The sequence below is a fragment of the Pelodiscus sinensis genome, chromosome 31 (assembly GCF_049634645.1).
Source record: "Pelodiscus sinensis isolate JC-2024 chromosome 31, ASM4963464v1, whole genome shotgun sequence".
NCBI lineage: Eukaryota > Metazoa > Chordata > Testudines > Trionychidae > Pelodiscus > Pelodiscus sinensis.
Window position 1 is genome coordinate 3455638 of NC_134741.1, and position 24172 is coordinate 3479809.

The 24172-nt window shown below is 57.1% G+C and overlaps 1 protein-coding gene and 1 pseudogene across 2 annotated transcripts; both read right to left on the reverse strand.

Annotated features, from left to right (window-relative positions):
* Nucleotides 1-1962: 1962 nt before the first annotated feature.
* Nucleotides 1963-7396, reverse strand: LOC142821638 (zinc finger protein RFP-like). 2 transcript variants are annotated; one of them, XM_075913217.1, is made up of 6 exons: nucleotides 6650-7396; nucleotides 6278-6300; nucleotides 5448-5560; nucleotides 4721-4741; nucleotides 4446-4472; nucleotides 1963-3730 (listed from the first exon to the last, which is right to left on the reverse strand). In XM_075913217.1, exons 1-6 carry the CDS (start codon nucleotides 6926-6928, stop codon nucleotides 3171-3173), a joined length of 1023 nt encoding a protein of 340 aa, XP_075769332.1. In that variant the 5' UTR covers nucleotides 6929-7396; the 3' UTR covers nucleotides 1963-3170. The 2 variants fall into 2 exon arrangements, with proteins under 2 accessions (XP_075769332.1, XP_075769333.1); XM_075913218.1 differs by lacking the exon at nucleotides 4446-4472.
* An 8683-nt stretch (nucleotides 7397-16079) lies between these two features.
* Nucleotides 16080-23573, reverse strand: LOC142821643 (E3 ubiquitin-protein ligase TRIM39-like; annotated as a pseudogene).
* Between the last annotated feature and the right edge of the window lie 599 nt (nucleotides 23574-24172).

Consider the following 24172-nt stretch of genomic DNA (forward strand, 5'->3'; position numbering starts at 1 on the left):
TGCTGACCAGACTCCCAGGCCCTGAGCTCTGGGGCCAGCCCGAGAGGGAGGGCATGAAGAAATTCCAGAGGGGGAGGGGGAAGAGGTGACCCAGCCCTCCCCCCATCAAGCTTTTTTCTTTTTTGCTCAAGTTTTGCTGTTATTTTGGAGGGGGGGGGCATGAGGGCATGATGCTGAAAGGTTTGGGAACCATTGCAAGGGGACAACCCAGCAGAGACTAAATGTGAGTGCTCCAGGTGAGGTTTGAACTCACAACCTCAGCATGTCTCCTACAAGTACTGCCTTATAAGTACTGTGCGCTGACCCATTGCACCACTGGAAAAGATACTTAAAATGTTTCTTCAAAGTCCTTAGATTGAAAAAGTCAAGAAGCACAAAGTGGAACTGAAGTTTTTGCTGTGCCCTCGTTCCTTCTTTTCACAGGCAGAGCCAGGGGGCTCCGTGCATCCAGAGACCCCTCCCTCTTCCTCACTGGTCTTTGAAAAAACCCCACCCTAGTGGGGCACAAGGCTGCTGGGTCTGGTGGAAGCCAGCGCACGAGAGATGAGTTGCAAGTGGGTTAGTGCTCCCTTTGCGCATGAGAGGTAGCAGGATTCACTCCCATCTTCTCCCATCTGCTCGCTGGTGCTCAGGGGCCGGCCCCTTTCCTGCTGCCCCAACTCTTATTCCCACAATATACTTTGTGCAGGGGCCATTGGTCTTTGCTCCAAGGCGTGTGGCTGGGAGCCAGGACCCAGGACCCTTCCCAAAATATACAAATCTTCCCTCCCCTCCTCTGTTCTGCTCACACTCTCTGGCTGCCTCCAGCATGGGCTGAGCTCAGGAGTCAGGCCACCTGCCCTGCAGCTGTGATGGCATCAGGCACCTGAGCATAAGTCTGCTAAGTCTGCTGACAAAGCTCTATTGGGCCTTAGACAAGCAAAACTGCCCTTAGTGAACCTCAAGACAAGGAAGCCAAAGAACATGGAACACAATGACCTCTCAACAACCACCCCAAGTGCTGCAGGTCCCACTGAGATTTGAACTCAGCTTGCAATGTTCAGAGACCCAAGTGTGGCCCCTTACACCATGGGACCTAGGCTGTAATAAACATCTGGGATACTCAGGTCTCAGACTGACCTCTGCACTTCTGGCTTCCCCCAAGCTTCTTCATCTCTCAGGACTCTCTGGCTACGTCTACATGGCTCATTTATTTTGGAATAAGCTATTCTGGAACAGCTTATTTCAAAATAGCACGTGAACACTGCAGGGAACCCTCAAAATGAGTCTGAGGAGGCTTCCCTAATGTAGACATGCTTCCCTGATTTAGAGCCCTAGGTGGAATAACTTAGAATGGCCCTGGGGAAGGGCTATTTCGAAATAGCAGAAGTGGAGCATCTACACAGGCCTCATTTTGAAATAGCTATTTTAGAATAGGCCTTATTCTTCGTACAATGAGGTTTACAGCAGTCAGAATATGCTGTCCGTTATTTCAGAGTTATTTCAAAATAATGGAATTGCTGTGTAGACGCTCACATTGTTATTTTGGAATAACGGCCATTGTTCCAAAATAACTTTTCTGTGTGGACAGAACCTCTGTCCTGCCCCAGCTCTGCTGCTTTCATAACAAACTCCTTGTTAGGACCAGTCACAATCTGGAGTCAGTGAGGGTCCATCCCACCCGAGACGTATGTTCTACAAAAGCCTCTTGTTTTCTACACACTTCTCAATACTGGCTGCAGACACCACTCTCACATGGGGGTGTAGCTCAGTAGTGAAGTGTTTGACTGCAGATCAAATGCCCCCTGCGAGAGTGCCTACTTAATGAGGACATTCACCTTTCCAGGATTTCCATTGTATGTGAACTCTTTAACTGAATCCAAACCCTTAGGCTACAGCTACACTGCAGGCTTTTTGCACAAGAACAACTGTTCTTGCACAAAAATGTGCAGAGCACTGCACGAGGGTTCTTGCACAAGTAAATTTACAATACAACGTTGGAAAACAGGGATTCTTCCAGAAGTTATTCCTTTCCCAACAAACAATAAACCCTCTTGCACAAGAGCTCTTCCACCAGAGGGCAGTGTAGACAGGCAACATGAATTTCTTGTGGAAGAAACCCGTATAGCTAAAATGCCCATCAGAGTTTTCTTGCACAAGAGATTGTCCACACTGCCATGGATGCTCTTGCACAAAAGCACATCTCTTGCACAAAAAGCACATGGCAGTGCTCTTGTGAAAGACCTCTTGCACAAGAATGCTTGTGCAAAGCAGTTCTTACACAAGAAGGCTGCAGTGTAGACGTAGCCGTTGTGTTATGATGGTGTTTAGGGTCAGTAACTGGGGCCACTAAATGGTGCCTGTGACCTGTGACCTAGGGATCCATGTTGGATCCCCTCAGGCACTGGCCACTCAGAGAATGGTCAGAACTGGATTGTCCTGCCAAGTGGCATGCAGGTTCCTGAAAATAAGTGGTGGAATGGGTCTGCACAAGAGGGTTTTTTGTGCAAGAAGGAGTAGTGCAAACAGCTCCTTCTTGCACAAAAGCCTGTGCTGCAAAAATGATGTCTCATTGGGTATGCAAATGAGGTGTGGCAATATTCATTCCCACACCTCATTTGCATATCTTATCGCACAACAGTGTGCAGTGTAGATACAGCCAAGGAAGCCAAACACTGGCATTACCTGTCTGTCTCTGTCTGTGGGGTCAGAGCAAATCCAGTTGTATCATAGGGCTTGGCCAAAGCGCCTTAAGTAAAGCACTTAGGTAACTCAGGAAACAACTAATAGTCTCGTAGCACCTCAGAGACTAACCAAACATGCAGATGGGATCATGAGCTTTTGTAGGCACAGCCCACTTCTCATGAAAGCACATGATCCCATCTACATGTTTGGTTAGTCTCTAAGGGGCTGCAAGACTATTTGTTGTTTTTTAAGTTTTTCCTAGTACAGACTAACTCGGCTCCCCCTCTGAAGCTTGTGGGTTATAATGGCCAGGTGAAGCTGACCATCTCCAAAGAAGCACTGCAAGCAGGGCCAGCCAGCTGGGCATTAGAGGGGTTGTAGCAGTTCCCCCAGCTCACAGACTACACCGTAGGAGTGACAATCCATTGCAGATGCCTTTCAGATCATCCCTATGAGAACAGGTCTGAGATCTGGTCAGCAGAAAGGCTCTGCCATGGGGGTCACTGTCAGGGACAGAGAATCCCTTCAGCCTCACCTAGGACTGGGCAGATTGTCAGGGGAGCTGCGTTTCTACCCTGAGCATTATGACCAGGATAGAAATAAGGGTGGAGCGTCCTGGAGAAGGTGTCGGCGAAGGTGAAGAGATGGGACCTGTCAGTCACATTGTAAAACGAGATCTCGCCCGCCTCGTAGTCCAGGAAAATCCCCACCTGGCTGGGCCTAGCGCTCACGGGGAGGGGGGTGAATGGGCAGGTGAGGGCCTCATATTCCCCGTTCCTCAGCCACACAGCCCAGTGTCCATCTTCAGGTGATAGTGTGACCGACTCCTTCCTGTTCACAGATTCCCTGCAAACCCCCAGAGTCCATCTAGGTTTGTCTCCCACCTCCACCTCCCAGTAATGCCTCCCGCCCGCGTACCCCTCGGCACCCAGGACACAAGCACAAGGATCAAATCTCCCAGGAGTGTCAGGCACAACGTGGCGCGTGTCTCCACATCTCACACGTTTCTGATCCTCCGACAGGATGAGTTTGGGATGGGCCGTGTCTGGATCCAGAGTCACATCCACTAAGGAAAGAGTCACAGAGTCAGGGCTGAGGGCAGGAGCTGGTCCCTCAGACCAAAGGGAAATTAACCTGCCTCCCCATTAATTGTGTCAGGAGTTGATACAACATAAAGAGAGGCAGGGGCAGCTGCCATAAGGAGGGGAAAGATAGATGGGGGGCAGGTGAGGAGGAGACCCAGAGGAACAATGGAAGGGGAGTGGAGACAGGAAGGGGAAGAGGGGCAGGACAAAGAGGAGAGAATGGGCAGGTGCCAGGAACATGGAAGAAGGGCGAGCACTAGAGGGAGCAGAAGGAAAGAGGAAGAAGACATTAGGGGACAAATGGACAAGCAGGCACCAGGAAGGAGAGGGGGCTAAAGAGAGGAGCAGGAACCAGGAGGGCAGAGGGGTAGTGAGGACAAGAGTGGGAACCAAAGGGCAGAGGTGATAGAACACAGGACGTTCCAAAGGACAGAGGGGACAGGTTCAGGGAGGACGGGGACTCACATCCCCAGGGCAAGGCTGGGATCATGATGCCACTCCGACCCCCTGTCTGTGGGGTCCCTGAACAGGGTGGGCCCAAGGGTCTGGTGTTATTGCTCCCCCTCCCCCAGGGGCCGGGCCATCTCCCAGGCCTGGGGCACTGGCAGAGCACTGGGGGGGCGGGGGGAGTGCAGGGAGTCAGTCTCGCCCCAGGGCAGGAGCTGGAGTCACTGACACCAGAGTGAGACCAGTTACCTGCAAATACTCGGGCTCGCCTGAGTCCTGGAACAAGCAGAGAGAGCGGTGAGAATTCCCACTGCACAGCCCTCAGAGCAGGAATGTCATGGCCCCTCCCTCTGCCCCAGTTCCCCACAGAGCAGGGTCCCACTGCCTCCGACTCCTCTCGGCTGCCCACGCTCCCCGGCTGGGCTCCCCTCGCGCCTGCTCAGCCCAGGGGCTGCTCTGGGCGGGGGAACAGGCTCCCAGCAGCTGCCGTGCCCGGCCCTAGGGCAGTGCCCCGGGATCCTCACCTGTATCCTCAGCCAGTGCCCCTGAAAGGGAAGAGAAAAACCCGTCACTGGCGGGGGCAGTGCCTAGGGATCACAGCCCAGCTCTGCCCCACGCTGCCAGAGGGCCCTGGGGAGTAAGGCCCGGGAGCCAGCTTCTCTCAGGCATTTCCCCCCTCCCAGCCATGCAGACAGGCCCCTGGGATTTCACATGCACCCACACAGGGGAGGTGCCCAACTCCTATGGGCACCAGTGGGAGTTAGGGGCCCAAGCTGTTCTGGGGCTTCTGAAACTCCCGCCAGGCACCTGCCTAGCTCTGAGCGTCTGGCCCAAGGGGTTCAGACACCGGGTCCAGGTGCGTGGCTGGTGTCAGCCAGGGAGGCTCCATGAACGTCCAGGGAGCTGGGACTCAGGCCCTGAGTCTGTGACAAAGTCTCTCATGGCAACCAGCTCCCAGGGTTCCCTGGAAAGCTTCCCTTGCCCCTCGGCCCACACAGGCTGGGCTGGGGGACCCTCTGCTTGGCAGCAGGAGGGGGTGGCCACAGGGTCCGGGGCAGCGGGGGAGGCACCTTCACTCCCCGTGAGTGTTCTCCGCCAGTCGCATCCCGCTGGGATCCTGCCGTTCTGCTCACAGCAGCCTCTGGACTCAGGAACTCGTCAGCCCCTCAGGAGCAGTCCCTGGGGTCCCAGCTGGGCCTTTCTACACCCCCATACAGTGAGAGAGGAACCCTCAACAGCACCGCCCCGTACCCAGGAATCCCGTCACGGCCCCCTGGAGACTGTTCTCTCCTGGGAAGTCCCGGATTCTCCGCTCCAGCTCCGGGCACTTGGGTGCCGGATGCAGCGACGTCGCCTCCTCGCCCCTGCAGAGACACGAGGGTGTTATTGGCCTCCTGTCTCGGCCCCTCAAAGCCAGACAGGGGAGCAGGTGGGGGCTGGGCCACAGGCAGAGCTCACAGGGCCCTGACCTCGGCTGCCCAGGGAGTTTTTCCTGCCATGCCTGGCCTGGGGCCTCTCTCCAGCCAGAGGGAAAACAGCCCAGGCAACACCAGGCCCAGCTCCCACACACCTGGCCCAGCCTATGTGCCCCAAAGAGGCCTGGCTGGGAGAGGGGCCCATTCTCCAGACCCAGCTGCTCCTCAGTTTCTCCGCTCGGCCCCCAGGGGCCTGGTCACTCCCCATGGAGTGGGGGCTCTGGGATGGGGACACTCTCCCCAAGGCCTATCCTGGGACATTCAGCTCTTTCCCCACAGCTCCCCCCTCCTCCACGAGCTATGCCAAAGCTGGGGGCAGGTCCCAGCTGGGTCCTTGGGGTGACCGGCCTCAGCTCTATTAATATTCCCCTGAGCCAGCGCAGCCCCCAGGGAGGGTTCCCCAGCCCAGAGCTTTGGGGGCAGTCCCCTCCCAGGGTGCCTCACACCCCCACAGTGGCAGTGGCCCTAGGACGGTGGGTACGGAGGAGGCAGGGTTCAGAGGGTGAGACAGGCCCATGGTGGCAGGCTGTGGCTGGATTCTCAGCCCGTGCTCTGAGCCTGCTACCAGCATGACGGGGGTGGGGGGTAGATGGAGCCCGGACGTACCTGCTCTCAGTGCTTCTCATGCCCTAGAGAGGAAGGAGACAGAGCAGAGAGTCAGTGCCCATGGCCCAGCCCAGCCCCAGAGGGCTCACGCTGCTCCCCTGCCCCACAGGCTGCTCCCCCAGGTGGGAGACCCACTGAAGGGCTGTGCTAGGAGCCAAGCCCTTTTCACCAGCTGCTTTGCAGGGGGCCAGGCCCACTTTTTCACCAGCCTTCCCAATGGGCCAAACTCCTGCCTCTCTGCAGCCCTGGAGCCCTGCCCCTGCAGCTGCCCCTGGGCCCTGCTCTCTGCGCTGAGTTACCCTGTGAGCCCCCAGTGACTCAGGGGCATCTCCTCCCCACACTGGTCTCCAGGCATGTCTGACCCCGTCTCACCTGAAGCAATTCCAGTGCCAGCTGCCAACACGTCTCCTCCAGCTCCGAGATCAGGGCGCTGAGCCGGGAAATCTCCTCGCCCAGGCGGCTGGCATGTTCCTCCCTCCTCCTCCCAATCTCCTCATCCAGCTCTCCCAGCTGGGTCAGCAGGAGGCACTCTCGCTCCGCCAGGAACTGCCGCAGCTGCTCCCACTCCCAGCCCACCAGCTGTCGCTCCACGTCCATCTGCCTCTGGGTACGCAGAGCAGGCGGGGCCAGGACGTGGGTGAGCTGGGCCATGGGAAGTGGCAGAGCCTTGTCCGGGCTGCAGGGAGCGTTTCACTCAGTGTCTTTTCCAGGCCGGCTGGGCCTGTCCCAGGGCTTGTCCCCAGGCAAAAGTGTCACCAAAAATCACCCCAACCCTCGTCACTTTACCAAAAAAATGAGGTGCAGCCCAGGCCTTGGGAAATAGTCTCCTCAGCCTGACCCAGCCACATCTGGGCACGCAGCAGTTTGACAGGCCTCGTTCCTGCCCTCCGCAGTAGAGAGGCAGAGCCAGAGGCTGCTCCCAGACAGGCAGGGATGAACCCACAGACACCAGTGGAAACTAACGCCATGACCCCCCAGGAGCCTGACCCCCTTCCCCTGTGCAAAGTGGCTGGGCAGGGCCGGGCACCTACCAGGAGCCTCTCGCTCTCCTTGGCCCAGTCAGATTCCAGGCCCCGGAGCGCGACTCTCTCCTCCCACAGATGCTGCAGGTGGCTCAGGATTTGCTCCTGCAAACACAGACAGCGGTGCTGGGGGCTGCTTGGGGCCACTGGCTCCTGCCCAGGGAGAACAGCACCACGAAGCAGTGAGGCTGGGGAAGCAGGTCCCCCCCTCTCCAGCCCACGGTAACTCCCCAGCAGCACTGCTGAGCCTGGCCCAGTGCCCATGTGGCTAGGACCTGCTCTCAAGCAGGCCCCTGGCTCTACGCAGGGCAGGGCAGGGCAGGGCAGGGCAGGGCAGGGCAGGGCAGACATATGCAGGGGGCTCTGCACTGCAGAGAAACTGCCCCTGTAACTCCCCACCCTGCAGAGCCTGGTCCCTACCTTGTACTCCTGGGCAGCCTCCTCGATGGGCACCACCGTGTGTGCGCGGTGCTCCCAGGACCTGTCACACACCACACAGATGGGGGCCTGATCCTCCTGGCAGAAGAGCTTCAGGGCCTCCTGGTGCCTCTCGCACGCTGGCTTCCCATCGGGCACTGGCCCTGCCGGGAGCCACAGGCATTTCACCAGCTCCACCAGGTTGCCCAGCTGGTAGTTGGGATGCAGGTGTCTCTGCAGGATGGTCTCTCTGCACTGGGGGCAGGAGAAGTTGGGCTCCAACTCCCCCCAGCACCGGCTGAGGCAGGTCTGGCAGAAGTTATGTCCACACTCGATGGTCACCGGGTCTGTGAAATACTCCAGGCAGATGGGACATGTTGCCCCGTCCTGGAAGCTCCCGGCCAGGTTGCTGGCAGCCATGGCCTCCCCCTCCCAGTGGGTTGGTTTCGTTTCCCGATCGGAAGAAGCAGTGCAGCCTGTTCCAGCTGCTTTTTTTTCTCCTAAATAGGTTGCACAACTGGGAGCCAATCACACTTGCCAGACAAAAATGAAGAAAGAAAAAAAGCTCCACAGAAGTCAGAGCCCCAGGCATGCCCCCAAACGAGCACAAAGCTACCTAAGAAAATTCCCGGGCAGATACAGACACAGAACCTTGCCTGTTTAAAAGTCTCAGGGGGAGCCGTGTTAGTCTGTAACTAAAAGAAACTTAAACATCAAGTTTTCATGGGCACCACCCACTGCTCCATGTTTGCCGTCTGAGGCAGTGGGCTGTGCCACAGAAGCTCATGACACTCTCCAGACTTTTTGCTAGTCTCTCAGGGTACGTCTACACTACAACGTTAATTCGAACTAACTTAGTTCGAATTAGTTAATTCGAACTAAGCTAATTCGAACTAACGGATCCAGACTAAAAAACTAGTTCGAATTAGCGTTTTGCTAATTCGAACTAGCATGTCCACATTAAGTGGACCCTGAACCAGGCTTAAGGATGGCCGGAAGCAGTGCCGGCAGGGCATCAGAGGAGGACTTAGAGCGTGGAGATGCTGTCTCAGGCTAGCCGAGGGCTGTGTTTAAAGGGTCCCGACCCCCACCCCGGACAGACAGTTCTCAGGGGTGCCCCGCTTGCAAAGCAGTCCTGGCTTGGATTGCTCGAAGTACCCACACTGGGCACATCACAGCACTCGGCCATCAGCCCGGCTGCACTTGCCGCAGGCTGCCATCTGGGGAGAGGGGGCAATTGGGGGGCTGCAGGAGAGCTTCCACCCCCAGAAGCCCGCAGAGCCAGCCCAGTCCTCCCCATCGGGGGCGCGTACCCCATTCCTCCCTCACCTCTTTCCACTTACCCTTCCCTAGCCCCTTTTCTTGATGTACAAAATAAAGGACAATTGTGTTCAAAAATGGAATCTGTCTTTATTGAACAAAACTGGGGGAGACTGGGAAAAGGAGGTGGGAGAGGGGAAGAGAGAGGGTGGGAGAGGGGAGGGCAACTAAAATGATCAGGGGTTGGGAACAGGTCCCATATGAAGAGAGGCTAAAGAGACTGGGACTTTTCAGCTTAGAAAAGAGGAGACGGAGGGGGGACAGGATAGAGGTCTCTAAAAGCAGGAGTTGGGTGGAGAGGGTGCATACAGAAAAGTTTTTCATTAGTTCCCATAATAGAAGGACTAGAGGACACCAAAGGAAAGGAATGGTTAGCAGGCTTCAAACTAGTAACAAAGTTGTTCTTCACAAAGCAAAGAGTCAACCTGTGGAACTCCTTGCTCCAGGAGGCTGTGAAGGCTAGAACTAGAACAGAGTTTAAAGGGAAGTGAGATCAAGTCATGGAGGTTGGGTCCATGGAGTGCTATTAGCCAGGGGGTAGGAGTGGTGTCCCTGCCCAAGGTTTGTGGAAGGCTGGAGAGGGATGGCATGAGACAAATGGCTTGGTCACTGTCTTCAGTCCATCCCCTCCAGGGTCCCTAGGGTTGGCCGCTGTTGGCAGACAGGCTACTGGGCTAGATGGACCTTTGGTCTGACCCAGGATGGCCATTGTAAGCTCAGGGCTCAGGGTCGGGGGTCTCAGTGGACCACCTTGATTTTCATGCACACCTGCTCCTGGGTGGCCAGGCTGGCAGCTCTCCTGCCCTAGCCGGCCACTTTCCTGTGCCTAGTGCGGAGGTTGTGGATGAGGTCCACGATGTCCGCACTAGCCCAGGCGGGTGCCCACCTCTTGCGGTCCTGGGCAAACTCCCGGGAGCCGCCAGCCTGGTCCCAGGAAGAGGGGGAGGGCTGGGGGGCATCGGGTGGGTGGCTCGATCCGTGCCAGGTGCAGGGTCTGCTGGCTGGGTGCTGGCAGGCTTGCACCTGGCACGGGCACTGTAGCCAGCCCGTTCCCCTTTAAGGGGTCCGGGGCCGGGAGGGGGCAGACAAGTTTCCCTGGTGTTGGCCAGAGTGGCCACCAGGGAAAGCTGGGGAGGGCTAGCCTCCCACTAGTTCGAATTAAGGGGCTACACACCCCTTAATTCGAACTAGCTAGTTCGAACTAGTCTTAATCCTCGTAAAATGAGGTTTTTCTAGTTCGAACTAAGCGCTCCGCTAGTTCGAATTAAATTCGAACTAGCGGAGCGCTAGTGTAGCGCCTATTAAAGTTAGTTCGAACTAACGTCTGTTAGTTCGAACTAACTTTGTAGTGTAGACATACCCTCAGATGCTACAGGGCCTGGGGTTTCTTAAGGCACCCAGAAGCCGGCGCTGCTCCCGTTTATAGGCGTAGGCAGGAGCTGAAGGATTGTCCCTTACAGTGAGCGGGGAGTGGGGCTTGGGGAGGGACCCTGGGGTGTCTATGTAGATAGTCTGCTCCTGCTTTGCTTGGGTGTGTCACTGTCTGGCGGATGCAGTGGGGTTTTGCTCAGTGTCATCAACAGGCTGGTCCCACGGCCATTGTCAGTTTCTGAGAGAAAATCCACTCAGGTTTGGGGGTTTCCTCACAACTTTTAAATGCAGCATCATCCCCTTTCTGGAGGGAAGCTGTTGTCCTGAATCATGCTCCTTGTTGGGGGGGGGGGGGGGGAGGAAGAGCTAAAGGGTAGGAGGATTAAACCCCTCCCCCCATTTATCCTTCATGTTTCACCATCAAATTCTGTTCCCTTTCGCACCCAAAAAAAGCAGGGTGCTGCTGAGGCATGTGACTCACCCCATCATCAATGATCATCAGAGCCAGGACCCATTTGGGGACCAGTGTCTCCCAGCTGCTAAGGCAGGACTGCCCCCCCCCCCCCAACTAGCTGTTTTACTTCCCCAGGTAGGTTGGAGAATGGGCATGTTAAGGGCACCAGCACTCCAGGGGGCTGCTCTCTGCTTTGTTGCCTTGTTTCCCTAGGCAGGACCCGGAGTGGCCACAGACGCCTGCTCCAGCCCCTCCTGTTCCCCTCCCCTCGGGCCCCACAAGCTCAGGACAGTGGGCCACAGGGAGTCGCTGCCCCAGCACTCAGACAGGCAAGTGGCCGCTCTGTGCCAGTGACCAAGACTCAGCTGCAATTTGCCCTTCCCAGTTGCTCCCCCCACCCCCGTCCAACCCCACCGCTGTTCCCCCCCAACTGCCCTGAAACCTTCTGGCTCCACCCCCCACCCCGTGATTATGGGACACCCCAGGGCTCCCTGCTGCCCAGGTTGGGGGGGGGCACTTCCCAGTGATGCACCTCATTGTGATCCGACCCCCCCTCAGTTTGCCCTTTTCCCGCCCCTCCAGCCTTGCCCCCCTCAGTTATCAGAGTCACTCTGTCCCCCCCATCTCCTCCTGACACGGGCTGTGACCCCGCTTTGGGTGAAAAAGTGTAGGGAGCCCTGAGCTAGAAGGTCCACAGGCAGCTGGGGAACAGCAATGGAGGGGGGGCTGGGTTGGGGGAGGGGGGCAGCAGTTGGGACAGGCAAACCCACAGAGCAGCCACATGCCCACGCAGCCCTGGGGCTACTGGTCCTGAGCTTGTGGGGCCAGACAGGAAGGGAACATGAGGGACTGGAGCAGGCGTGTGGCCACTCTGGGTCCTGCCCAGGGGAAGAGGGCAGTGAAGCAAAGAGCAGCCCCCTGGAGTGGCTCCCCTCACCCCCATTCTCCACCCCACCTGGGGCAGTAAAACAGCCTGTTGGGCTGGGCAGCCCGGCCTTAGCAGTTGGGAGACACCGATCCCCAAATGGGCTCCTGGCTCTGATGGTCATTAATGACAGGACGAATCACATTCCTCTGCAGTACACTGCTTTTGTTGGGTGCAAAGGGGAACAGAATTTGTTTCACAATCATTGGGGGCAATGGGGGGGGGTTAAGCCTTCTCTCTTCTCCCCCCAAGAAGGAAAATGAATCAGTGAAACAAAGTGCATGTTAATGGAGGCATGAACCAGGCCTGGATGTTTGTGACGAAGCCGACAATCCAGCAGGGTCTGTAAAGGAAGCCCGAGAAGGGGAGGCGCCTTCTCTGCAGCCCAGTTGCAAAACTGGGCCCAGGTTGCCAGGCCTGCCTGCCTGGTCACAGGATTTGGACTCCCTAGAGGAACTTGCTTCACCCTTCCAAACAGGCTGTTTCTGCGGAGGCAGCCAAGCAGCAGCTGCACCATGAGGTGGAGTGACACCAGCCTACGGTGCAACTGGAAATCGTGGTCATGAGAGAACAGGTCTGCACATTGCAGGATAGGACATGGAGGGAGATGCCGGACTCATCAGCAGCCTGTGCCAATCATGGCTCAGACACACCAGAGCCATCAGGATGAGCTGCATCTGGTCCAGCTGGATCTTCAGCTGGACCATGATGATGAGAGGGATCAAGAGGAACACAGACACCAGACCCCGCCCAAGAGAGGAAGCCGGCAATGGAGAGGAAGTCTTTGCTCAGACCCACAGCAAGCACCTGTCCCAGCTCACAACCCTTCTTCACCCAAACTCCTGCCCAGACCCCACCCTCCCTCCTGCACCCTAGTCTTCTGCCCTGAGCTCCCTTCTGCACCCAACCTCCATCCCATCCCCCAGCCCTTTACATAGAAAAGTGCAGCCCCTGACCAAAATCTTGGAGTGGCCGCTCCCATCAAAAATTATTGCCCACCCCAGGTTTGTTGCAAGGTGTAACCATGCATCACCGTACTGAGGACCCACTGATCTGATGTTAAGGACTCCCAGGCTGGGAGGAAGGGCAGCGCATGGTGAGTAAATGCAGAGAGGAAGGATCTGGGAGCAGAGTGATACGTCGTCCTCAGGGAGACCCTCAAAAAGGGCATTTGCCCAAAGGTTTGGGATGAGTCGAGCTTGACTGAACGGGAGCCTGGGGCTGTTTGCTCAGTCGCCTCCTGGCATGAGGCAGCTCCTGGCGGGCGCAGCCTCCTTGGCCTGGGCCGGCTGTAGCTTAAGCCGCTAACAGGAAGATCCAGGGATGTGTCCCAGCCCAGCATCCTCAGGGTTGTGTGGAAGTCTGTAAGGCCATGGAGCTTTGTATGGTTCGGCTCCGCAAACAGGGCTTGCCCATCACGGGGCAGGTTTTGCATTGATGGCTGGGCCTCTGCAGGGAGACCAGAGAGTAGCAGCCAAGATGACCACCATGGCCATGGTACAAGCCGCAAAGCCCACTGCTTCCAATGCGCCTGGAGCACCCCCCTTGCTGCTGGGTCCCCTCCTCAGAGAAAGCCCAGAATTCCTCCCCACAGGCTGCAGGGAGGGCAGGCTCACCCTGGGACATGGCCGGCCATGGATTAACCTTGCTGTGGATTAACCAAGGGGCCTGGTGGTTTGCGACCCAAACCTGTTGATGAATAAACTGTTCAGCCCGCCACGAGTCACCAGTCCTGGGAGTGCTGGAGTTCCAGTCCCCCGTATGGCGCTCCTGCTGGGGCGAGTGTCTCATTGGGGTACACCATGTCACTGGCAAGCCTCTGTGCCCTGCTGCCCCACCTGGGGCCCTCTCCTGGCTATGGGTCTTCTGCCTGCCTGCAGCATGTTGGCTACGAGGGGGACGTTCTGCCCATGATACTGCGTGTGAAATTACTAGGGGATGTTTGATTTAGGGATGGTGGGAGGCACAGGCAGAACACCGGGCGCTCTGTGGGAATGTGGCCTCACCCCTGGCTATGCAGAATCTAGTGTTTTTCCAGAGTAAAATCAGACACCTGCTTGCCACTCTGGGGCTGTCACTTCCTCACCGTGTTCCTTCTTCAGAGCCTCTGTCTCATCCTTCCTGAGCAAACCCAGGGCTTCCTGGAATGTCACCTGCAGGAGACAATGTCAGCAACAAGAGCCTGAAACTTACAGGGGTGAACAAAATATCCCCATGCAGATGTCATACCAGGGACATCTCCACCAGGGCAGAGATGGCAAAAGAGACCTGCAGGGTTCAATGATCCTTAATGAATATGGAGGGAACCCAGATTTCTATCTTGTACCCCTGGGCAGCCTCCTTCATAGGGACTGAGCCCCAAGACCTGCCCCGGCCTGCAGCCCACAGGGTTAGGAGCTGTAATGGACTGGTCTCTTGCACCCCGCCCATGTTTGGGGGGGGGCAATAAAGTCCCCTCGTACCGAGGGACCACTGACCCGCCTTTGGTATAGCGGCAGGGGCCAGTCGCAAGGTGGGTCGCACGGGGGGACCGGGGAGGGGACTTGGGCCCTCCCTCTCTCTGAGTCCCAGCCCAGGGCCCTAAGGCAGGGGAAGCTCTCCCTTGCCAATGGAGGGGGTTGAGTCCCCTTAACCCTCCATTCATGGGGTCCGCGGCCCTGCCTTGGGCCTTCTCTCCCCGGTTCGGGTCAGTCAACCCCCCATTGCGGTGAGAGACTCACTGCCCGCTGCCGCCTCCAAGCTTCCACTGGGGTTTTCGGCTCCTCCGGTGCCCCCCCCCCGACTCCTGTCCCTCCTGGCCCTTTTGAAAGGGCTGCCATTGCGTGTCCCCTCTAGGCTCCGCCCCCGGCTGCATCACCCAGCTCCCCAGGAGTCCCGAGGTGACATCACGGGTGACGTCATCTGAGCGCACCGGTCTGGGCTGCGGCCCCACCACCACAGCCGTATCCGCAGCGGGCGGAGCGGTCTCGGGCTCCCCCGCGGCTCCCCCGCTGCTCCTGACCATGCGGGGCAGCGGGATGAGACCGGCTGCCTCGTCACAGGAGCCGATCCGCGTCACAGCTGTTTTAAACTCCCATGGAATTTCTCACACAACTGTCCCTTCTGGGGTGACAGCTGGAGACAAGCCCTAGAACTGCTCCACCAGCTCCTAATGGGGTCAACCAGGAATAGGCAGCACAAGGCCAGCAGTGTTCCTGAGATGTGATTGGCCCAGCACAGCCAAGAAAACAACCCTCAGCTATTGCATTTCTGTTTAAAATCAAACTCACATTTCACATTGCAGAGGAAGATTCATACAATTGGGCTATGTCTACACACGTGGCTTCTTGCGCAAGTATGGCCATTCTTGCGCAAGAAGATTTACAGTACGGTGCGGTAAGAGGGGGCTCCTTGCGCAAGAGCTACGCTCTTTTTTTACAGGTGTAAGCCCTCTTGCACAGGAGCTCTTGCACAAGAGGGCAGTGTGGACGCTGGACAGGGACTTCTTGCGCAAGAGAGCGTCCACACTGCTATGGGCATTCTTGCGCAAAAACACAGCTCGCACATGGCAGTGTGGACGTTTTCTTGCACAAGACCTCTTGCACAAGAAACCTTGCGCAAGATGATCTTGCGTAAGAAGCCGCCAGTGTAGACATAGCCTTGCTTGCTGCCATATTTTCATATGCAAATATTCTTATCCAAGTATGGGCCTCGCATGCTGAAGACAGTTTTATGGGAAGAGTCTCTCTAAGAGGTTGTGGAATCTCCATCTCTGGAGATATTTAAGAGTAGGTTAGATAAATGTCTATCAGTGATGATCTAGACGGTATTTGGTCCTGCCATGAGGGCAGGGGACTGGACTTGATGACCTCTTGAGGTCCCTTCCAGTCTTAGTAATCTATGATTCAGCTTAATCTTCCCCTTTACGAAACAAGGGGAACAACAAGCAGCATCGGAACTTTGTGTCACCTAGAAACCAGTTCACTGGATGAACTAAACATGGCTCTATCTGCCGGTGATCGTAGGGGATTTATTTTCAAATAATCCAGGTCATTTTTGGGCATCATGTCAGAAACTGCCCATCGTGAATGAAACTTCTAAATTAAATTACGACTCGGAAAACAGAACCAAAGACTAACACGGCTACCCCTCTGATACTTGAGAACCAAAGCTGACCTTCCAATGCCGTGTGATACGTCTTCCCCCAGCCTTTGCTTGTTCGGTAGCCAATATCTCACTCAAGAAATTGGCCCAATCAGTCACTTTTATCACAGAGCATTGCAGGGGGGTGGGACCCGGAGCAATCTGGATGAATTTGTTTTAGACACTTTATTTTCTTTGTGCACTAAATAGCCATCTTGTTACCTTGTGACAACAATATATTGTAACCGGGACCATTGGTATTTCTGTCTATGTTACACGGGGATCCCACAATAGTAGAAAATTCTGACAGCAGGGTCCCAGTTTGTCACCATATGCTGCCCTGAGCCAGGGAGTGGGGAAGGGAAACAGGCAGAAAACTTGGACAGAGCAGAACAAAACAGCTGTAAAAGAGGGGAACAAAATCTGCTGGGCTCTGTCCCATGAGTGGGGGCTCCAGTGACCCAGCCTGGGCCCATCCCTCACCCAGCCCTTCACCAGCTCATCCCTCCCCTCCCTCCATCGTGTTGGGACCAGCTCCCCCAACACAGAGGTGAGTTCACAGCACAGAGCAGCCCCTACAGCAGCGGTTCCCAATCTTTCCCAGATGGAGACCTATTTTACCAATTTAGGAAGACTTTAGGTGACACTGGGCTCCTCTGCCCCGCTCTGTCATTTCTGCTGGGGCTCTTCCTCCTTGGGGGAGAGTTTACCCTCTCCCCATTGCTGGCCACAGCAGTTACCCCGACATTGTGTCCGCACGGATCTTGTCCCTACACCCACCACCACAGCCCCCGCACCCATACAGCCAGCTGCCTTCTCCTCCACTACCCCAGCTGCTGACTCTCCCACCCCCTTCTCTGCCCCTCTCCCCTCCCTCAGCTCACTGGCCTGGAGCTGGAAACAGAGAGGAAGGTGGTGGTGGAGGGGGGGAGGTGATGTCTCTGGTCCCATCTCCATGGGAACAGGCTTGGGGTCAGTGCTGAGAAGGGGGTTGCTGGTTCCAGCTACACAACAGCCTGGGGTCACACTCTGAGATCAACCCCCGGCACTGGATTTAGGGGGTGCGGTGAAGACCCCCCCAAATAGAATGCAGGCTGCTCTGCAGTCACCCCAGTGCTCTATCCAGATGGGAAGAGCAAAGGGAGCTGATTGGAGAATGTCTCCCATTGACTCCGCATGGTGCATACCCCCACCCAGGGCAGCGGGAGGGGAGAGTCTCAGTTGGCCGCACTGCCATTCCCTCGGGCCTGGGCCAGAATCGGCCAGATGGTCAGGGGAGCTGCATTTGCACCATTATCACTGTAACCAGTGTAGAAATACGGGCGGAGCATCCCGGAGAAGGTGTTGGTGAAGGTGGAGAGATGGAACCTGTCAGTCACATTGTAAAATGAGACCTCGCCTGCCTCGTAGTCCAGGAAAACCCCCACCCGACTGGGCCTGGCGCTCATGGGAAGGGGAGTGGAGGGGGAGGTGCAGGCCTCGTATTCCCCATCCCTCAGCAACATAACCCAGTATCCATTCCCAGGTGAATTTTCACTCTCCCCCTTCCTGCTCACAGATTCCCTGCAGACCCCCAGTTCCCACTCAGGCTTGTCTCCCACCTCCACCTCCCAGTAAAGTCTCCCGCCTGCGAACCCCTCGGTGCCCAGAACTTCAGGGTAAGTAACAAATCTCTCGGGGGTGTTGGGCAGAGCCTGGCGCCTGTTTCTGTGTCTCACACTTTTCCGATCCTCAGACAGGACGAGGTAGCGATTTGCCGTGTCTGGATCCAGCGTCACGTCCACTGGGGAGAGAGTCACAGGGTGTGTCTAGACTACATGCCTCCTTCGACGGAGGCATGTAGATTAGCCAGATCGGAAGAGGGAAATGAAGCCGCGATTAAAATAATCGCGGCTTCATTTAAATTTAAATGGCTGCCCCGATCTGCCGATCAGCTGTTTGTCGGCAGATCGGGGGAGTCTGGACGCGATGCCCCGACAAAGAAGCCTTTCTTCATCGACACAGGTAAGCCTGGTTTCACGAGGCTTACCTGTGTCGATGAAGAAAGGCTTCTTTGTCGGGGCATCGCGTCCAGACTCCCCCGATCTGCCGACAAACAGCTGATCGGCAGATCGGGGCAGCCATTTAAATTTAAATGAAGCCGCGATTATTTTAATCGCGGCTTCATTTCCCTCTTCCGATCTGGCTAATCTACATGCCTCCGTCGAAGGAGGCATGTAGTCTAGACACACCCACAGAGTCAGTGCGGGGGCAGGGGCTGGTCCCTGGGCTCAGAGTGAAATTAACCTGCCTCCCCATTAATTTCTCGGGGGGGGGGGTTGTCTGAGGGGAGTCAGGGCCCCTCTGCCTGTGAGGAGACAATGAGGAGGGGAAGGGCAGGAAAGGGGGGCAGGGTGGGAAGGAGACAGTGTGTGTGGGGGGAGGGAACTGGCTGATGCTGGGAGAGGGAAGGGGAGGGGCAGGTGACAGGAACAGAAGGGGGCCATGGGGCACAAGAGGAGCAGCACCATAAGGGCTGTGATGGGTGAAGGGATGGTGGGTTCCTAGACCCACTCCCCTGGAGGGTGAATTTCCTCAGAAACCACCCCCCCGAATTTCCTCAGAACCCCCCCCCCCCGTTACAGGCAGTGTTGCCTATTTAGAACAGACACAGCCTGTGGGAAAACACCTGTGGCTGAGAGTGCAGGGCGGGTGTGACAGCAGGGCCTGGACGAGCTCTCCCAGCTGCTGTCTGTGCCGGTACCAGTGGGGCTGGTCCGGATGCCCTGGACAATCGGCTCGTTTCCTGCTGGTTTGGAAGCAGGGTCTGCATGAGACCCCCTGACAGCCGGGTAGGGGAGGTGCCAGGTTCAGCCTGTGTTGCCAGGGACACACCTGCTCTGCCTGGGGCCCACCCCACAGAGCTGGGCTGCCCGGGGCTGGGCATAAACCACTGAGGTGCCATGTGGGGCCAGGAAATGTTGGGACCCTTTTAGTGTCTGAGTGACGGGCAGCAGCAGAGCTGGACTGGGCGTGCCTGGGGGAGGGGACCCACCCTCCAGCGTCTCATTTTTGCAATGGTTTGCCAGGGCTAAGCCCCGGCCCATCTGGACCCAGTGGTTCCCAGCCCTGCCCCAGGGTTCTTGCTGCATCAGTTCGGAAAATAACAAACGTGCTGGTGCCCGGCTCCTCTCCCCTGACATGTTAAGTCCTGGCCACCCCCAGCTGCCCTGTGCTGGGGGGGCGGGGCAGGGGGAGAAGTTCAGCCCCACCATCTACCCAGCCATGTTTAATGCTGCAAGACAAACCCCACCAGCTGGTGTCCATCATGCCGGCTCTGTGGCTCGCCAAGGAGGCTGACAGCAGCACGGCCCAGACACACTCCAGCCCGTGGGACATTCGCTCTCCCAAGCGGGTGTCTGGCCAGGAACCCAGCACACTGCACGGAAGAGGGTCAGAGGGAGAGGCCAGCCAGGGATTTCAGATGCCCCACGGCTTATCTGCAATACCTGACCCACCCCAGACTCACAGCTTGGCCGTTTGGGGCACTGGAGCGGCCTGAAAGGACTCCACTGAGAAATGATGCAGCCAGCAGTGCTAGGGCACAGCTGGCTCTCTGGGCCAGGGCTCTGGGGCAGAAGGTAAATGGGATTCAGCATTTCTGAGGGTCCCAGAAGCGGGGTATGACAGGAGCTCGGACTGGGCTAGTGAACAGCTCTGCCATGTGCAGGCCCACGTGCCAGGTTCTTACTGGACCTGCCCAAGCAAGAGGAGCAGCCCAGTGACAAGCTACGGGGGCCACTGGCAGAGCAGGACAGAAGCCCCCAGCTCCCGGAATGAAACAGCTCGATGTCCCAGGAGCTCCACTCACCTGCAAATCTGTTCAGAGCTTCCCTCATATCAAGACAAATTTTATATCCGTCCTGCAGGCCAGTAGAAACGGGTTAGGGTCCCTGGAGCTTCATGTTTTCACTCCTAGGAAGCAAATGTCCCAGCATCATCAGCTGCTCTGCACCGGCATCACCGCAGGGCCCCCACCAGGAATAGGAGGGCAGCAAAAATGGGACACGCACCTGCTCAATGTGCTTTTCACGTCCTGAAAGGAGAAAGAGAATCGATGCTCTGTATTAGCATTGGGGGCATGAAATGGAGCACTTTCCATTCTGGGCACCAACTTTTCATGGAGAAAATAAATTAACACTTTTGGGCTTCATTGGTTTGATGGGAAAATCTCCTCCACTGTTTTCCATTAGCACTTGTTTCATTTGTATAAGTGAGGCAGGAATTTAGCTCAGTAGCTTTCCTTCCTAGGGACCCAGCCCATCCGTATCTGTGTTTAGCGACTGTGCTGAGCTCATTGTTCTGGACTCACAGCAGGGATGGGTTTAGCCCCGTATCATTTTGCATCATCCACATAGCACATTTACTCTCACTCCTGGGCTCCAAACCCATGGATCCGAGCTGTAATTCTGGCTGGAGGAAGAGTTTTGACGCCGTCTCACCTTCAGCAGCTCAGCAACCGGCTGCTGACACTTCCCCTCGATCTCTGCGATCAGCTGCTGCAGAGAGGAGCTTTGCTGGGAGAGTTTGGAGACATTTTCCTGTAGCCACGGCAGAGTCTCCCTCTCCTCCTCCGCCAGCCTCTGCAGAAGCAGCTGCTCCTCCTCCTTCAGCAGCGCGTGCAGCTTGTTAAATTCACCGGCAATCGTCACTCGCTTTGCCTGCGCTGTCCTCTGGAGAAAGGAAAAGAGAGGAAACCACAGGCCAGATGCCCATGAAGCAGGGAGAATCAGATCTGTGAGAGGTTGTACAGATAATTACTTCTTTAGGAAACACACCAGGAGGTTTCAGCGAGGTAGCTGTGTCAGGCTGCTTCAGCAAACACAGCAAGGAATCCATATTCCTTGTTGTTTGTATCATAAAGGGCTGGTTTTAGCTCAGAGTGAAAGGGCCTGTTCCGCAGCTGGGTTGTCCAGGGGGCTAGGTAAAGCCACAGTCTGTTATTGCAGGTGGCATGGGATGGCCAGAGGGAGAGGGAAGAAATTGAGGGAACAGGAGAGATTTACAGGGGGCTGCACAGGGCATCCATGGGGAAGGAGAGTTGGGTGCACAGGGCTGGGCACACACACACCAAGAGGACCCGTCACAGCAGGATATGGGCGATGCTCATTCTTGACAACAGGCTCCCAGGGCTGCCATGTTCAGGTCATGGGGCTGGTGCCAATAGCTCTTTGGGTGTGGTCCAGGGGCTCACATGGGTGTTGGGCCTTTGTAGCATTGCCAGGGCTGGCTTTGGCCTCACCCAACCCAGCCATGTGCCCTGTGCCCATGCGTCCAGCAACCAGCCAGTGTCCTCCTCACACCCTACACCCCTAGCGGGGCTCTCTCTGTAACAGGCCGGGGAACCAGACGTTCATGCCCCGGCTACAGACAAGGCCAGGGAAGGTCACAGGAGCAGCAGCAGGTGACTGGGATGATGGGTCCACACGATGGCAGCAGAGGCTGGGATCCAACCTGTTCTGGTCACTCGGGAGGGGGGGGGGAGAAAGGGAAGAGGGTCCCATCGCAGTGGCCTTGATCTGCTAGAGTAGGTTCACAGGCTTGTCCTGGCTCTTTCTGTCTCCTTCACCCCTGGAGGTCCTGCCGGGGGAAGAGCTCGGGGAGAGAAACCCAGACACCCACCTGCCACTCTATGGTTTTTTCCTTCTCTTTAGACGTCAGCGCCTCGGCCTTCTTCAGCTGATTCCTGAGCAGGCCCAGGGCCCCCTGGAGTTTCTACTGCCGGGCACAAACAGCCAATGGGCAGCGAGCGCTGTACACACCGGCCTTCCACACACAAGTGGGGACCCAGCCTGGAACGAGGCAGCCACTCGGCTCTGCCATCCCCAAAGGCACCCTGGGAGCAGAGATACCCGGCTCCGAGCAGGGGCTCTGCTTCTTGCAGCCACTCAGGGCATCTCCATCCCCGGCTACGTCTACACTGGCCCCTTTTCCGGAAGGGGCATGTTAATTTCAGCGATCGCAATAGGGAAATCCGCGGGGGATTTAAATATCCCCCGCGGCATTTAAATAAAAATGTCCGCCGCTTTTTTCCGGCTTTTAGAAAAGCCGGAAAAGAACGTCTACACTGGCCCCGATCCTCCGGAAAAAGCACCCTTTTCCGGAGGATCTTATTCCTACTTCGAAGTAGGAATAAGATCCTCCGGAAAAGGGCGCTTTTTCCGGAGGATCGGGGCCAGTGTAGACGCTCTTTTCCGGCTTTTCTAAAAGCCGGAAAAAAGCGGCGGACATTTTTATTTAAATGCCGCGGGGGATATTTAAATCTCCCGCGGATTTCCCTATTGCGATCGCTGAAATTAACATGCCCCTTCCGGAAAAGGGGCCAGTGTAGACGTAGCCCCCGTGTGCCCAGGTTCCCAGAGGGCCTCCCTCACAACAAAGGTCTCTCACCAGTGCAGCCTCATTACCCGTGCAGGACGGCGCTGTGATGGGGCTGGAGACCGGCTAGGGACAAGGGAGCCCTCGGTCTGGGGGAGCAGAGATCTGTAACTGTGACTGCTCCTGGGCTGTGGTAACCTGACGTTCTCATCCCCTTGGGCGGCCCGTGATTCATTCGCTCAGCACAGCACCGTGCTGTGCGACGGCTGCAAAATCCCCATTAACCAGTGAAACATCCAGTTAACCTAACACTTGGCCAGTTAACCAGACTACGCGGGACCTCACTGCTGGCTCCGGCCCCTGCACCTACTGGGGACAGAGGCTGCTCCAGCAGGGACACTGAGGACGTCCCTGCTCCAACTCTGCCGCGCTATGGTCTTCCGGATAGCTGTGCCCAGCGTCACTGCGGTAGCAGAGTGACTCCGGCCACGGTTACTACACTTCTCCGTACCATGGAGAAGGGGGGGCCCCAGCTAAGAGAGGGTGGCAGGGCAGAGCAGGCTGCCGGGACACTTCAGATCCCACCACCACAGGAAGAGCGGGAATGCGGCCGACCCCCTGCTGTTGCCCCACATCAGACCACCCAGTGACACCTGGCTCATGTCAGAGGACAATGGGGCGGAGCAGGAGTTGGAATTGGGGGGAGGGGTGGAGCAGAGGCAGGATGCAGCTGGGGGGCAGGGGGTGTCCTAGATCCCATATCCCTTTGGGGACAGCCCTGGCTGTAGAGTCAGCACCGACATAATTAGGTTGATGTTATGGTGACATGGGCAGCTCACACCGCAGGGAGCGCCAAGGTCCAGAACCCGCCCCGCAGAGCCTGGTCCCTACCTTGCACTCCTGGGCAGCCTCCTCGATGGGCAACACCTTGTGCGCTTGGTGTGCCCGGGACTCTCTGCAGATCACGCAGATGGGGACTTGATCCTCCTGGCAGAAGAGCTTCAGGGCCTCCTGGTGCCTCTCGCACCCTGGCTGAGCCTCAGGCGCTGGCCCCGCCGGGAGCCGCAGGTGTTTCACCAGCTCCACCAGGTTCCCCAGCTGGTGGTTGGGCCGCAGGTGTCTCTGTGGTACAGTCTCTCTGCACTGGAGGCAGGAGAAGTTGGGCTCCGACTCCCCCCAGCACTGGCTGAGGCAGGCCTGGCAGAAGTTGTGCCCACACTCAATGGTCACTGGGTCTGTGAAATACTCCAGGCAGATGGGACACGTCACCTCGTCCTGGAAACTGCTGGCCAGCTACCCGGCAGCCATGACCCCTCCGCAACCATGCTCTGCAGGTTGGTTTTGTTTCCCAATCAGAGTAAGCAGCGTCTGGGATGTACATCCCCCACCAGGCAGTAGCTGCCCTTGATCTGACATTGGGGACACCCAAAGCGGGGTCACAGCCAGTGTCAAGGAGGCAGCTGGGGGGGCACAGAGCGAGTAGTAACGGGAGGGCAGGAGTATCCGACAGTCAGGCAGAAAAGGGCAAACTGCGGGGGGGTCGGATCAAAACAGAGTTAGTCACTGGGAACCGCTGAGATACCCACACCCCTCCCCCCATGCCTGGCTCAGCCTCTGACCCAGGCAGGAGGGAGCCCAGGGGAAGGGGGGGAGATGGATCCAGAAGACTCCAGGGCAGTGGGAGGAACAGCAGCGGGGGAGGGGCAGCAGCTGAGATGGGCAAAGTAGGGCTGAGTCTCAGTGGGGAGGGTGGCTCTGCCCTCAACCCCAGTGACCCAGTTGTGCCCTGTCGCTGGCACAGAACAGCCACGTGCCTGCCCAGGCACTGGCTGTGTCTGAGAACTGGGGGCAGCCACCCCCTGGTGCTGTGTGGCCTGAGGGCAGGGGAACGCGAGGGGCTGGAGCAG